The sequence below is a fragment of the Jatropha curcas genome, chromosome 7, assembly GCF_041381405.1.
Source record: "Jatropha curcas cultivar XTBG-Jc1 chromosome 7, XTBG_Jcur_1.0, whole genome shotgun sequence".
Classification (NCBI taxonomy): domain Eukaryota; kingdom Viridiplantae; phylum Streptophyta; class Magnoliopsida; order Malpighiales; family Euphorbiaceae; genus Jatropha; species Jatropha curcas.
In genome coordinates, this window is record NC_143157.1 from 14,526,399 (window position 1) to 14,542,967 (window position 16,569).

Below are 16,569 nucleotides of genomic sequence, written 5' to 3' on the forward strand. Positions count from 1 at the left end.
AAGATTTGGACTGATAGAGAGAGCAACGAAGTTGATAGATTGCAATGGGTGGGTTTGGATTGAAGGAAGCTGTGAGAGGGTTTTTTTTTTTTATGAGAGCACACAAAAATTGTGAGAGGGTTTTATAACACGTTAAAATTCTTTAAGTGCGGGGGAGCAGGGTTTATAATTTAGGGTATTAGTTATACCTTAGAATCGAAAATACCCGTATACACGACTAAATATATGTAAATCCTACAACTGCAGAGTCAATAACTCTTTGGTATACATGGCTTTGTATACACATAATTACATAGTAAAATAATTGTGGAACTAGGAAAAATTTCTCTATTGCCCTGCGCCGAAGGAACATAGCCTAAATCGGATTTAAGAAAAACTTACTTCCTGAAAACATCAAACAAAACATGTGAGTTTTCTAAGGAGTAATAATTATTGCACAATACACGCAGTCACACAAATGTGTAAACATATCAATCTAGTCATCCAACTAGTTATATGCTCACACAGCCAGTCACACAAATGGCAAATCACCAGCACTCACAATCATTAACATCTTCATATAATCACATCACGTGGAAATTGGTCAGTGGCGTCACCGAATCCCCCGATGAGCCGTCCTCCTGCATGGCCCATCCTCTCATAACGTGTGCACCAGGGAGCCGATCCCCCATACTGGCCGACCAGTCTAATCCACACTTGATCAGCCCCCTCATTGTTTTTCCATTCTCTCTTTTCTTTTCCATACCATCAGGAGGCAACCCGGTCGTCTCCATCAAATCTAGATCATCAGGCGCTCACAACAGGAGGCCACCCTACGGGCTGCGATCAAATCTAGATTATCAGGTGCGCCCAATAAAGAAGCCAACCTGTGGTTTTCCATATCATACAGATTATAACGGTAGGTGCACACGGCGGTGCCGATCTCCCATTTTCCCGGCCGACGGTCCAATTTCATAATTCATCATAATCAGGATCCATGCTTTATCGACTGTCCTCACAAACCCATGGTGATCCACTTCATCCCAATTCCACACAAACAAAGCACAGCAATATCACAACACAATTAATCAAGTATTGCAATTAAATGCAAGCATATTAATCAATTAAACATCGTAATGCAATGCACAGTTAGACATCCAAAATCAAATGCAAATAAATAAGTGAATAGTGTTAACAATAAACAACAATAATAAAATAAATAATAATAATAATAAACAATAATAATGAAAATAAATAAATAAATAATGGAATACTTAAATGAATAATAATGATAATAAATAAATAGTTAAAGAGTACTTTATTTATTATGTATCAAATTATAGAATATATCTAAATAAACTTATTAATTATATTGTTAATTAAAACTAGTCTAAGTTCTATCGAAATTTCGGCAGCACCTCCCCTAAAAATTAGACTATCTACCTGCTCAAATATCATCAATATTATATCCATCAACCATTACACACACAGCCCATCCATCGGGCAATCAAACAAATTAATTTCCATTCCTCCATATCAAGTAATAGTATAAATATTTAATCACAATACAAAACTTTAGCTATTAACAATCCAAGCTTCAAGCATCACCATTGGTTATTTACTACTTGCACAAAAATATCCTTAGCTTTGCTATCATGGATCACACCAATTAACTAATTTCACGCAATAATTAGATTTACAACCTTAATTGTACCATGTCAAACAATACTCAATAGAAATAATTGAAAATAGCTACTGCTTTTTACCAGAAATTTCTTAGTACTCATAAAACTTTGTCATTAGTACCTTTATACTCACAACACATTCGTTCCATCAACATAAACATGGTTCAAGCAAAAATCCATTATTTCCGCTAGCTAAGGCTGCCACTTATCAAAGAAACCTTAAGTGTTTGGTTAAACTCACACATTAACCTTAAGTGTTTGGTTAAACTCACACATTATACGATGGTTAACCCATTCCAATCAAGAACTCAATTTACAACTTCATTTGCTTCATATCATAGATTTAATTCATGAAATAAACTAAAATGGCTGCTGCCAACCTAAGAAAATCAAGGTTTCTCAATCAAAATCCATACTATAAACACTAGTTGACTTATTTACCAATAAAAACTTAACTTATCATGTCAAATGCCTCATATCAAAGCAGAAATTTTGAGCAAATAGCTAGGTTGGCTGCTACCATATCACAATCATTCTAATTTCTTTCATAGGATCTACAGTAAACACCCTAATACTCTAATAATACTGCAATCATAAATCTCAAATCAAAACTTCATGAAATAAACTCAAAAGGATTGAATCAAGGCTTACCTAATTAAGATATATGATGTAAAAATTGAATGTATTCGCTAAAAGCGACTGAAAACGAACTTCAAAGCCAAACTCACTGCTAACGGCGATAGCTTGACCGGACCTTATGAGAACGGTGGCCGGAAGTACGCTGGTGAGGCATTGACAATAAGAGAGGAGCTGGCTTGGCCGGCCGTAGTAGGTCTTTTCGGAAAAATGAGAAGGAGGGCTGTTGGTGCTACTGTCCGATCGAAACCCAACAGCTGCTTCTTGTGTTAGCTGCGCTGGCCGGAAACGATAGGAGGAAGAGGTCTGAGCTATGCCATTGACTGAAAAGAAGCTGGAGTCGACCGATCTTGCAATGGAGTCGTCGAAAAATTGGGTTGGAGATGCGACACGATTTCCCGATCAAACGAAGTCGCGGGTTCCCTACAATAGTTGTGTTCGCCAGAGACGAAAGGAGAGAGAGAGAGAGAGAGAGAGACCGGAGCTGCTGCAATGAGGAGACGACGAAAAGGAAGCGGTGGCCGAGGCACTGGTCTCCTGTCGTTGCTGCGTTCGCCATAAACGAAAAGGCAAAGAGAGGAGGAGAGGCCGGTGCTGCAGTGAGGCAGCGGCGTGGCAAGGATGCGCGGCGAGGAGGCGCTGGTTCTGGTGGTCAGGAAAACCAGAGAAGAGAGGCAGCGAGGTCGCGCCGAAGAAGAAGAAGAGAAAGAAAAGAAGAAAGAAGAAAGGCGGTTTCTAGCAAATTCTAGGCCATTCTGGTTCGATTCAAACCGGTTTGGTCTGTTTTAGTGATTTGGTCTCATTTCGTTTGATTTTCAAGTTTTTCACTCAGTTTTTGGATTATTCGTGTGGTCCTCGACAAATTAAACTGATTTTCAAGCCTGGTTCAATTTATTTTAACTGTTTAGTTCGGTTCCGTAATATTTTCTCTATTTACTCGATAATAATAATAAACATATTAATAGTAACAATATTTGATTTTTAGGATAATTAATTTATATATATTCATAATAGGTTAAATTTCGGGGTTTCGTATTATTTCTCAAAAATTTTAACTATTTACGATTCAAAATTTCTTTTCGACATTTTATTTGGGCTTGGGCCCAACTCGTGAAACTTTTGGGCTCAAATTAAAATTGTTCACTGTTTACGGCCCATACCATCAAAAATTCAGATTTTTGATTTAATAAAATTCTAAAGTTTTGAAAATAAAATTACGGGTTGTTTCAACTTCGTGCCCATTAATGAATTATTTTGGCGCAAAATTTTCAGATGTAAATTCTTTTACCCACTAATTTTTAGAAATAAATTAGAGAGGGATGCATGTCTCTAAATATAGTAGAAGATTAAAATTTCATACCTAATCTCGATTTTTATTTTCGGTCCTTTCATATTCATCATATCTATTTTAATATATAAAACGCGAAGTGTATTGGATGATATAGCACAATTTTAAAACTTTGGATTGCTTAATAGGAATGATTTTTTTAATAAATAAAAATTATTTTTAATATCATTGAAAAATATAAGTGAAGCTAATATCATTAATAATATTAATAATATTTTTTGTTTTAAATAATTAATAAAAATAACAATGTCATTAATATTTTATAATTGTTTCAAATTTTTTTTAATAATAATAAACATTTTAAGTTTTTAATAATTAAAAAAATCAATAAATATCTTTAATGTTATTCTAAATGTATGTAGAATTATAATGAAAATAAAAATATATTAAATATATTTTTGTACTTTTCTATTTTCAAAGTAATTACTTTTTTATCAATATGTATTTTGCCTTTTTATTTTATTTATTTATTATTTTTATATTTAATTTTTTTAATTTAGATATTAATGGAGCAGATATTAATGATATTTTTAATTTAAATTATCATAAAAATTAATATTATCATTTAAAATAGTAAAATGTTCAAATTCCTTTTTATAATAATTAATTAAATTAATAATATCATTAATATTTAAACAATAAAATCGAATATCCGCGCAAAGATGTAACATCCCTTCCCGGTCCACCCGTGAACCCCAATGAACCGAGCCGAAATGCTACAATCTAGTTGAACCTATGTCCTGTTATGTTGATATCATCCTGTATGCTAAATATTATGTCATGTTGTTGCTTTATACATCATTTATATACAGACATTTATTTAATATATACAAGACATTACCTTATTTTCCAAAATGAAATGGGCCCAATTATGTGCTCTGTACATGCCACAGAACCAAAATATCAAAATGAGTAGTTACCCTGAAGATTGGGTTTTCAAAAGATGAACGGCATCAGTTGTAAAGATGAGTTTCTACGATCCAGACCCAAAACTGCGAGTTAAAACAGGTAACTCACTGAGCAAATAAAGCTCAGTGGATATCTCAACTTAATAAGAATTAAATAAATAAACATGTAAATACACATATCATTATACTTTCATGGTCTTACCTGATGTTCATTATGTTGTATGAATTATGCAATTTTTATTAAACATCGTATAATTTATAAATAACACAATTTCATAACTGTATGGCTCCATAAGGTTACAGTGAAACCGAAGTGATAAGAACGACTGTATGAAACTGGATGAATATTGTATGGCTGGGCTGCTATGACCCGTATATAAATCATATCCACTCAACGGCCTATATCCTGAGTACCAAACTGTATGGGATGTAGATCTGTTATCCTATATCGCGACATAGCCTTATCTATGTGGTTTCTACCTAACTTCAGTGGAGCATATTATCTGTATTATTCATAAAATGCATAAACCATACTGTTTACCTGTATACTGTCTCATTTTATACGTCACTAACCTATTTCATGCTTTAAAAGGATTTTATAGATAACTACAAGTAATATCAAATGACTAATAATGCAAACGATTGATAACTTGTAAAGGAACTTGCATGAAATTAATCTAGTTGTTGCACCCGCGATGCAACTCTTACTAATCTTTATGTATCTTAATTTAAGTACTAATATTAGGCTGAATGAATCTACATATGCATTCCAACAGCATTTCTAATGTAGCCTTAAAATCTGCCAAGGCAGCCTGTACATGTTTCACAAATGCTAGCATAACTCTTTCTTCTTAAGTCCAATTTAAGTCATTCTAAAGTCTATGGTTAGCTAACACATTAGGGTACAAATATTTCTTCTATCACCTCTCTGAAATATATTGGTAAAGTAGGCAAATATTGAATTAAAGTAGCAAATTCCAGTCTGCCCAGCTGTTGGTTTCCAACCTACACAGTTTGTACCATTTTGGTCATATCTCTCCATTTATAAGGCCAATTTAGGTGATTCTCAATTGTATGGTTAGCTAACACATTAGGGTACAAATATGTCTTCTATCACCTCTCTGAAATATGTTGGTAAAGTAATCAAATATTGAATTAAAGTAGCATCTTCCAGTCCACCCAGATTTTGATTTCCAGCCTGCACAGTTTGTACCATTTTGGTCATATCTCTCAATTTATAAGGCCAATTTAGGTGATTATAAATTCTATGGTTAGATAACACATTAGGGTACAAATATTGCTTTTATGAAATCTTTGAAATATGTTGGTAAAGTAGTCAAATACTGAGCTAAAGTAGCACCTTCCAGTCCGCCCAGATTTTGATTTCTAGCCTGCACAGTTTGTACTATTTTAGGTATATCCTTCAATTTATAAGTTCAATTTAGGTGATTCCAAATCTCATAGACAGCTAAAACATAAAGGAACAAATAACTCTTCTATACCACTTCCTAATTCCATCAGTAAATAGGTTCAAATTCAGGTTGAAGTTACAGGTCAGTTTTTCAACAAACCTGTTTCAGCATGAAATCAATATCCAATTCATTTATTCAATGCATCCCATGCTTAATCAACATTCTCAAACCTATTAATCAACATTCAGCAACATATCTTATCACTATCATCACACTACACATATTCTCATGCAAGAAAATTTGTTAAACTAAAAGAGATACCAAACCGTCAACCAAAAAGCCTTAAACCTTCTTCTTAGCTTCCTTTTTCTTCTCACTTTTTGCTCACCTCTCCTATACATAATAACATCTTATTAATCATCCAAAATCTCACTAAATTATGAAATTCAAGAAATTTAACTTACTTGGATAGAGTTATAGATTGAATTTAATGCTTGAAAGGTTGAATATTAAGGTAGAAAATGGAGGAAGATTTAGGAGAATGTGGAGAAGGTAAAGTGAAGGAAGAAGACAAAGGAGAAGATGGAGAAGGTAAATTGAATGGAATTTTCAGGTAACCTCCAAATATATCTTCTAGTATGTTAAAAAAATTACCAAATAGTACCTAAATTTTCAATATTTTACCATTTAATACCTAAACTTTATACTTGGTTTCAATTAGGTCCTAATCCTTATACTTTTATTTCAATTGAGTCTACATCTTATGTTTCATTCTATTAAGTCCAAGTCTTTGATTTATTTAATTTTTATGGCTCGAACCGGGTTCTGGTTCATTCCGACTCCACTCAACTCGCTAAATGCAACGACTCGATTCAGTAGGATGTCACAAAAGCGCTGGTATATGACTAGTTAGAGACATAAATCTAACTGTCACCAACATCCGTTTATAAAAACTTTAATTGGTGACAAATTAGTTATATATTATCTGTATCTAAAATTAGTTACGGTGAATTTGTTACTATTTTGTCTCTAATTTAGAGTTAAATAAATTCATCTCTAATTTCATTTCCAACGATTGAAATTTTAACTCAAAGGAAACCACTTGCTTTGTCTGTCTCTAGGTCGTCTCTAAATTTTTATTTTAGAGATAGAACTTTTATCCGTTTCAATAATCCGATTCTAATTTAGCACTTTTTTAATAGTCAAGTAGTCAAATCTGGGATATCAATATTATGCAATTCACAAAATTTTTTCGCATTATCAAGTAGTATACCCCATCAGTTTTCCCCTAATTCTTGTATAAGTTATTTTGTTGATGATACACAGTGCATAGTTGAAACGACCCAGAAAATCCTTTTCAAAAATTTTTCATTTAAAAATATAAACGTAAAACCTAACCAATGAAATCAACGGAAAAATATTTTTATTATTACTAAATCAGACCCATAAACCAGCTTAAATTTTCTGAAAACCAAGTGAAAACTCGAAACCAAGCAAATCGAGCCAAATCATTGAATTATACCAATCGGTTCGAATCAAACCAGAATGGTCTAGAAGCTCTAGATTTTTTTCCTTTCTTTTCTTTTTCTCTTCTTCTTCTTCTTCTTCCTTCCAGTGAGCAGCAGCCCCCTCCTCCCTTTCCTTCCCGTTTTCCGGCCAAATGGCCGTTAACTTCGACAAGTAAGGACTCTAACTCAAGAGCTTGACGAGACAATCGCTTTGGTGGTTTTGGTTCACGCAATAGGGGCCAGAATCGAGAGCGACCGTGCTTGGAAGGCAGCTCACCGTGCGGTGGAGTTTTCCAGTGAAATCTCGTCGTTCCGTCAACCGCAGGTGCTGGGGATGGTCATGATCGACCGCACTCCTCCACATGAACATTGCCCCTCCACCGATTCGTGATTCCACTGGAGTTTTGGAGAGCAACTATGAATGGCGGGCACGGCGGCTGTTGGGGCTATTTTCGGCAAATTGACGTTGCAACTCCACAAACTGACATAATAGTTAGGTTCCCCACAAGATTTCGAGCCAATGGATGTGAAAATTACTCAATTTTGATGTAGCCAGACTTTCCAGCCACCGTGCACGGTGGCTGGCAGTCGGCAACAGCACTCTGGCGACACTCCGACGAGGCCCCAAGAGACAGAATGATCTCCTTTTCACGCGGATCTTGGAATTGTAGTCCGATTCTCAATCAGTATGACCGAAGACGTATTCTCCCATTTTTAGTATAAATTCCAGATTTAAAATTTATAGGTGAATAAATTTAATTCTAACAAATAATTAGTTAGATATAATTCTTATTAGGAATTAGTTAAGAGCATATTGTACAAGACAATTAATTTTGAATATTGCTAAATACATTTCATGAATATTAGTTATAATTAGAAAATTTAATATTAGTTAATAATTATGTTGGTTTGTTGGAGTATGTGGATAATCCCACATCGGATAAATACAATTAAGTAAAAGGGCATATAATGTGAAGGGTGAACCAACCAAAATAGCTTAGGCCATTTTGTGTTAAAGGTAAACCCAACTCAATATAAGCCCAATATTAAATAAATAATTGAATTTGATTTGAGTAATTGCTCCTAGGGCCCAGATTCTCAACATGGTATCAGAGCCTGGGACCCAAAACTGCATGAGGGAAGTTTCCATGTTGGGTCATACCCTGATGGACCCATGTGTTGGCCCATCGTATGCTTGTCAAGTGGGTAGTCCCACTTGAGGGGGGAGTGTTGGAGTATGTGGGTAATCCCACATCGGATAAATACAATTAAGTAAAAGGGCATATAATGTGAAGGGTGAACCAACCAAAATGGCTTAGGTCATTTTGTGTTAAAGGTAAGCCTAACTCATTATAAGCCCAATATTAAATAAATAATTGAATTTGATTTAATTAATTGCTCCTAGGGCCCAGATTCTCAACATGGTTGACTTAGGAATTTGACAAAAATATTGTTAGGGGGAAATTAAAATCTAAGGCATAGACGAGTAAGTATAATATAGAAACTATCAAATGAGAGTACCTGTATTTAACTTGGCAAATTAAGTTTTATTATAAAATGTTTAGTTCTATGGTAACTAGGTATATAACACTTAATAATATCATTGAAATATGCTCGAAGGCTAATATAACTTATTGATTAGTTGGTTTGGAGCTATTAATTGAATATGTGTGTGTGTGTGTGATGGATGACTCATGTAGCCTAAAGAGGATGGGTTATTTGGATTGACTGCCCGATGAATGGGCTATGTGAATTGAGTAAGAGATTAAATGAATGATTATGGTCATGGCGGATGGGATGAGTTGATGTGAATTGCCCGATGGATGGGCTTTGAAAATTTGTTATTAAATTATGGTTTGATCAAATTCTAGTGTAGATTCTGCCGAAATTTCGATAGAACCGAGGTTAGTCTTAATCAATACTTAAATTAATTGGTTTATTAGATTAATTCTTTAACTTAATACATAATAAATAAAGTTTTTTCTAATTATTTTATTATTATTATTATTATTATTATTATTATTATTATTATTATTATTATTTAGTTATTTATTTATTTATTTATTTTCGATGGATCAATTATTATAATAATATGTTGTTGATTACTATTTCTCTATTTAATTATAATTAACTATGAATGTCTACTTGTGTATTTGCATCATGTTAATTAATTGTTTGCTATGCTTGTATTTAATTGCAATACTTGATTAATTGTGTTGTGATAATGCTATGCCTTGTATGTGTAGAGTTGGGATGAAGTGGGTCACCATGGGTTTGTGAGGGCGGTCTACGAGACTATTGGCCGTATGGGAGATCGACGCCCCCGTGTGCACATGATGATATGATATGGATAATATGGATAAACCACAGGGTGGCCTCTTGTTGGTATGGAAAAGAAAAGAGAGAATGGAAAAATAATGAGAGGGCTGGTCAAGTGAGGATTAGACCGATCGGCCATGTATGGGGGATCGGCTCCCTAGTGTACACATCATGAAAGGATGGGACATGTGGGAGGACGGCTCATTAGGGGGTTTCGATGACGCCACTGACTAATTTTCACGTGATATGATTTTGTGAAGATGTTAATAATTGCGAGTGCTGTTGTTGTGCCATTTGTGTGACTGCCCGCGTGATCATATAACTAGTTGGATGACTAGATTTAATTATTTACACATTCATGTGAATGCATGTGTTGTGCAATAATTATTATTCGTTAATAAACTCACATCTCTTTTGTTTAATCTTTCAGGAAGTAGCTTTTCCTAAATCCCAGTTAAAGCTCTGCTTCTTTCATTGTTAGAAAAGAATTCTCCAATTTTATATTAATTCATTAAATCGATAAATGTCCGAAAACTTATCTGTATATATCTGTTAGTGAACTCCGCAGTTGTAGGATTTGTATACCTTTAGTCGTGTAATAATATAGATGAAATAATTCTATGAGCTCATATTATATGTATTGTAAGCTGGGCTAATTTGTAAATGTTTAAGATGTTATAATTTGGGGCCGAATTATAATATGAATATGAGGTTTATTTTCACATGGCAATATGGGCTTAATACTTAGAATTTACATTGATATAATTGAATTTTTTTTTTTTTTTGGTTAGGCGTACTACAGGCCTTGGGGACCTAAAGCTTACTTGGGCCCTAGTGCCAGTCCAGCCCATGGTTTCGGGTCGTGACAATAGCATTCAAAATATCCTGGGATTGCTGTTGCAAAGCTTGACAAAATGCATCACTTATTGATGGCGTGGTGGTAAGGACTATGGTTTTGATAGAGAAACACGAGTGCTACAGTAACTTGCTACAGGAACTCAGAAGCATCCGTGCTACAGTAACTTGATTCAAAATGTGATGAAAGGCTAAGATAGTTGATGGTGAAGATTAAAATGAAAAAAGATAGATGATTGTTTTTGGAAACAAACAAAACCCAATAGTTTTTGGAAACTAATAAAACCCAAATGTGATTAACACTTTCTTGTTATTCCAAATCTCCCTTTCAAAATACACAAAATCCCTTTATATAGGGAAACAAGAGATAGCCATAAACTCCCTTTGAATGTGTTGTTCAAAGACACAATTTCAAAGGACACCTAACTAGGTTGAAAACAACACATTCAAAGATACACCTAACTAGGTTGAAAACAACTTATTCAAAGGACACCTAACTAAGTTTGAAATAACTCATTCAAAGGCACAGTTCAAAGAACACCTAACTAAGTTTGAAATAAACACAAATGAGCTGGAATTCATAGTCAATGATCAACCAAGTGCTCCTTGATTATTGTCTTCAAAGATGATGGTTTGAAGGAACCCAAATGGCCCTAAAAGGAGCTGTAGCTTCAGATTGAACATGTCTCTCCCACCAAGCCCATCTTCACTTGGACTGTCTTTATTAACTTCACTAATGGAATCAAGGCCAAGGCCCATGTCTAGGATAGCTTGTAAGGCTAGGCTAGATGGACCTCCATCATTCTCCCCTTCTTGAAAAGTTTCAACTTGGTCAGAAGTTGACATGGTGTCTTCCTTGTATTTGGCCAAGTCACTTACATTGAAGGTGTTGGAAATATTGTAAGACGGAGGTAGCTCTACCTTGTAAGCATTCTGGTTTACCTTCTTGATGATCTTGTAAGGACCCTCGGCTTTGGGCATAAGTTTATTCTTTCTTTTAGAAGGAAATCGTTCCTTCCTTAAGTGAACCCACACTAAGTCACCTTCTTTAAATTCCACAACAGGTTTTAGCTTGGCTTGCATCTTGTAGGCTTCGTTCTTCTTCTCAATATGTGCTTTTGCTCTAGCATGGAGTTTGATAATTTCAGTAGCTCCGTCCTCGGCCTTTAAGTTAGAGGGGATACTAGAGTGTGCGTTGCTCAAATCAAGAGGAACAAGTGGATTAGCTCCATAAACTAATTCAAAAGGTGTAAAATTAGTGGTCTTACTCTTCGAGCTATTGTAAGCAAATTCAGCATGAGCCAACAAAGAATCCCAATTCTTTACTTTCCCCTTTAGCAAACTTCGCAAAATGTTGCCTAAGCTTCGATTGACCACTTCTGTTTGTCCATCTGTTTGAGGATGAAAAGCCGTACTGAACTTCAAGGTAGTTCCTAACCTTGCCCACAAATGCCTCCAAAAATGACTCAAAAACTTTACATCCCTATCACTTACTATGCTCCTAGGAATTCCATGGAGTTTTACAACATTTTCAAAGTACAAATTCAGAATATGAGATGCATCATTAATTTTGTTACAAGCAATAAAATGAGCCATTTTTGAGAATCTATCTACTACAACCATAATGGAATCATTATTTCGTCTTGTTCTCGGCAAGCCAACAATGAAATCAATACTTACATCTTCCCATGGTGAGCTTGGAATCGGCAAAGGCATGTATGGTCCGTGAGCTTGTAAGGTCATCTTGGATTGCTTACAAGTATTACAACCCTCAACAAGTCTTGAAATCTCTTTCCACATCTTTGGCCAATAGAAATTTTTGCTTGCCAATTCATAGGTTTTGTCTCTTCCAAAGTGACCGGCTAGGCCTCCACCATGGACTTCCTTAAGAATTGCTTCCCTTAAAGAGCTTTGAGGAACACAAACAGCATCAAGCTTGAAAAGATAACCATCATGAATAGTGAAGTCCCTAAATGCACCATCTTTCCTAACTCTCTCCCAAATTTGACCGAAATCCCCATCACTCTCATACAAGGTCTTAATATTCTCAAATCCTATTACATGAGCATGCATGGTACTAAGAACCTCATATCTCCTAGACAATGCATCAGCCACTCTATTACTTGGACCATCCCTATACTTCACTACAAAATCAAAGGATTGCATGTATTCAACCCAAGATGCATGTCTCTTGCTTAACTTAGCTTGACTTTGTATGTATTTGAGGGCTTGATGGTCAGTAAATAAGATGAAAGAGTTAGCCAACAAATATGCACTCCAATGTCTTAGAGCACGAATCAAGGCATAGAACTCAAGATCATAGGCAGAATATTTTCTCCTACACTCATTCAATTTTTCACTAAAAAATGCAATAGGTTTGCCTTCTTGACTCAAAACAGCTCCTATCCCAACCCCACTAGCATCACACTCCAATTCAAAAGGTAAGTTGAAATTAGGCAAGGCCAAAACAGGAGCTTTTGTCATTGCATTCTTTAAAGCGTTAAAAGCAAGGGTGGCTTGAGGTGTCCATTTAAACACCCCTTTTTTCATGCAGTCTGTTATAGGACTTGTTATAGTACTAAAACCTTTAATGAATCTCCTATAAAAAGAACAAAACCCATGAAAACTCCTTACTTGAAACAGATTGTTTGGAATAGGCCAATCAACAATGGCCTTGACCTTTTCAGAATCCATACTTATACCATCTTTAGATACAACATACCCCAAAAAACTAATGGTGCTATCACAAAAATGACACTTCTCTACATTAGCATACAACGATTCACGGTCCAAAACCTCAAAAACAAGTCTCAAATGCATATAATGCTCATGTAAACTAGTACTAAAGATCAAAATATCATCAAAGTATATCACCACAAATTTGTTAAGAAAAGGTTTGAGTACCTCATTCATGAGTCGCATAAAGGTGGAAGGTGAATTAAAGAGTCCCATAGGCATGACCAACCATTCATACAGCCCCTCATTGGTCTTGAAGGCTGTCTTCCACTCATCACCTTCTCGAACACGAATTTGGTAGAATCCATTTGCAAGATCAATCCTTGAGAAAATTGAAGCTCCATGCAATCGATCAAGCATATCATCAAGCCTTGGAATAGGAAACCTGTACTTGATCGTTATCTTATTAACAGCCCTTGAATCTATCACCATTCTCCACTTGCCATTCTTTTTAGGAACAACAAAGGCTGGCACAACACAAGGAGAAACACTCTCCCTTATAAATTGAAGCTCCATGCAATCGATCAAGCATATCATCAAGCCTTGGAATAGGAAACCTGTACTTGATCGTTATCTTATTAACAGCCCTTGAATCTATCACCATTCTCCACTTGCCATTCTTTTTAGGAACAACAAAGGCTGGCACAACACAAGGAGAAACACTCTCCCTTATAAAGCCTCTCTTTAACAATTCGTCAACTTGCTTTTGTAATTCATCACTCTCTTTAGGACTCATTCTATAGGAGTGCTTTTGAGGAATTTGAGCTCTCGGAACAAAACTGATCTCATGTTGTATTGATCTTAGAGGGGGCAAACCGATAGGTAAAGTGTTCGGGAAAACTCTCTCAAACTCTCTAATAAGAAATTGTACCTCTTTTGGAATCACATGATTCTGTTTAGGCTCATCCTCCACATCAATTGGAACATAGCTAGGCAGCCCTTCCATGATCTCACTCTTCTCATCATTGGATAACAATCCAACCATTCCAACTTCTCTTTTCTTCTTTCGCTTCTCGGGTAGTAACGGTGTGAGCAAGATGGTGTTACCCTCATGGAAAAAGGTGTAAGTATTGGCCTTTCCTTGGTGTTGCACATCCTTATCATACAACCAAGGTCTCCCAAGAAGCAAGTGACAAGCTATCATTGGGATAACATGGCAGCTCACCTCATCCACGTATTGCCCAATTGCAAAAGGAACTAGACACTTCTTAGTGACTTTAATTTCATGCTCAGAATTCAGCCAAGCCAACCTATAAGGGTTGTCAATTGGCTCGGTTTTCAGTCCCAACTTCGCAACCATTTCATTGGATACAACATTCTCACATGCACCACTATCAATAATAACTTCACACAATTTATTTTTTGTCAAACATCTAGTGTGAAATAGGGATTTCCTCCTCCAATCCTCCTCATTCTTTTCAATATTCAAAATACGCATCATCACTAAACACTCCCCATCTTCCATTGCATCACAAACTAGCATATCTCCCTCATCAACATTCAATTCACTATTTACTGCAACAGAATCAGCATGGTATATTTCTTCCTCAATCTCCTCTATCTCTCTAAGGGTCATTACTTTCCTTGAAGGACATTCAGATTGGAAGTGTCCATACCCTTGGCATTTGAAACATTTCAAAGCATTCTTAGAGGTACTTTTGGATGGTGGGACAGATTGGGTATTTCTTGGTGTGTTGGAAGTGTTTTTAAGAGGGGGTTTTGGTGAAGGTGTGTATGTGGTCTTGATAGGGGCAGCATTGGGGCTACTAGAGCTGGGTTTGTAGTTATAAGGTCTGATATTGGTTTTGTTTTGGTGTGAATGCTTCAAACTTGTCTCACTTCTTAGTGCTAATCTCTTCAATTCAATAAGAGATTCATAAGGATAGAAGCTTACCATGTCTTGGATGTCGAATCGCAAGCCTTGGAGAAAACGCCCCATGATCAGCTCCTCGGTCTCCTCGACCTCACACTTCAATAAGAATTCCTCAAATTCCATGGTGTATTGTTCCACAGTTTTAGTATCTTGTTTGAGGCTCAACATTTTCTCAATCATTTTCTGTCTATAATGGGGTGGCAAGAACACCGCATCCATCTCTTCTTTCATCCTATCCCATTGAGTAATTTGAGGCCTCCCTTCCCTCATCCTTCGTTTTTGCAAATTATCCCACCAAAGGGCAGCATATCCCTTCAACTTCATAGCAGCAAGCTTCATTCTTTTGTCTTCGGACACCTCCCTCAGTTCAAAGGATCTCTCCATTGAGTATATCCATTCAAGATAGGCATCAGCATTGATCTTACCATGAAATTCAGGTAATTCGATTTTATAGTTGAAAGATTCTTCTTGTCTTTCAACACGGATGGGTGGTGGCAAACGCCTTGCCCCTTGGCCAAATCCTCCATGAAACAATCCTCTCCCTCTCCCTCTAAAACCTCCACGTCCCAACACAAGGTGTTGGTCCTCTCCATTGAAATCTTCATTAGTCAGTTCCTCTTCATGAGGACTTTGGGTATTTGGGGGAGTATTTTGGATGAGTGTTTCTAAGGCTTCATTCTTGGCCTTAAGAACTTCCATTTCCAACCTCATTTTCTCAATTGCTGAGGCTAGATCTTGGTCTTCTAACATGACTTGTTTGTCTTTGTTAAGAGATGCTTGTTGGTTATTAAGCATAACTTGAAAACAAATGAAAGTGAAAGAAGGTAAGATTGTTGGCTCTGATACCAACTGATGGCGTGGTGGTAAGGACTATGGTTTTGATAGAGAAACACGAGTGCTACAGTAACTTGCTACAGGAACTCAGAAGCATCCGTGCTACAGTAACTTGATTCAAAATGTGATGAAAGGCTAAGATAGTTGATGGTGAAGATTAAAATGAAAAAAGATAGATGATTGTTTTTGGAAATAAACAAAACCCAATAGTTTTTGGAAACTAATAAAACCCAAATGTGATTAACACTTTCTTGTTATTCCAAATCTCCCTTTCAAAATACACAAAATCCCTTTATATAGGGAAACAAGAGATAGCCATAAACTCCCTTTGAATGTGTTGTTCAAAGACACAATTTCAAAGGACACCTAACTAGGTTGAAAACAACACATTCAAAGATACACCTAACTAGGTTGAAAACAACTTATTCAAAGGACACCTAACTAAGTTTGAAATAACTCATTCAAAGGCACAATTC

The 16,569-nt window shown here is 35.8% G+C and overlaps 1 protein-coding gene across 1 annotated transcript; it reads right to left on the bottom strand.

Annotated features, from left to right (window-relative positions):
• Positions 1-13,837: 13,837 nt before the first annotated feature.
• On the bottom strand, positions 13,838-16,009 carry LOC149494726 (uncharacterized). Its single transcript, XM_089724418.1, has 2 exons — positions 14,821-16,009; positions 13,838-14,730 (listed from the first exon to the last, which is right to left on the bottom strand). Exons 1-2 carry the CDS (start codon positions 16,007-16,009, stop codon positions 13,838-13,840), a joined length of 2,082 nt encoding a protein of 693 aa, XP_089580544.1.
• Between the last annotated feature and the right edge of the window lie 560 nt (positions 16,010-16,569).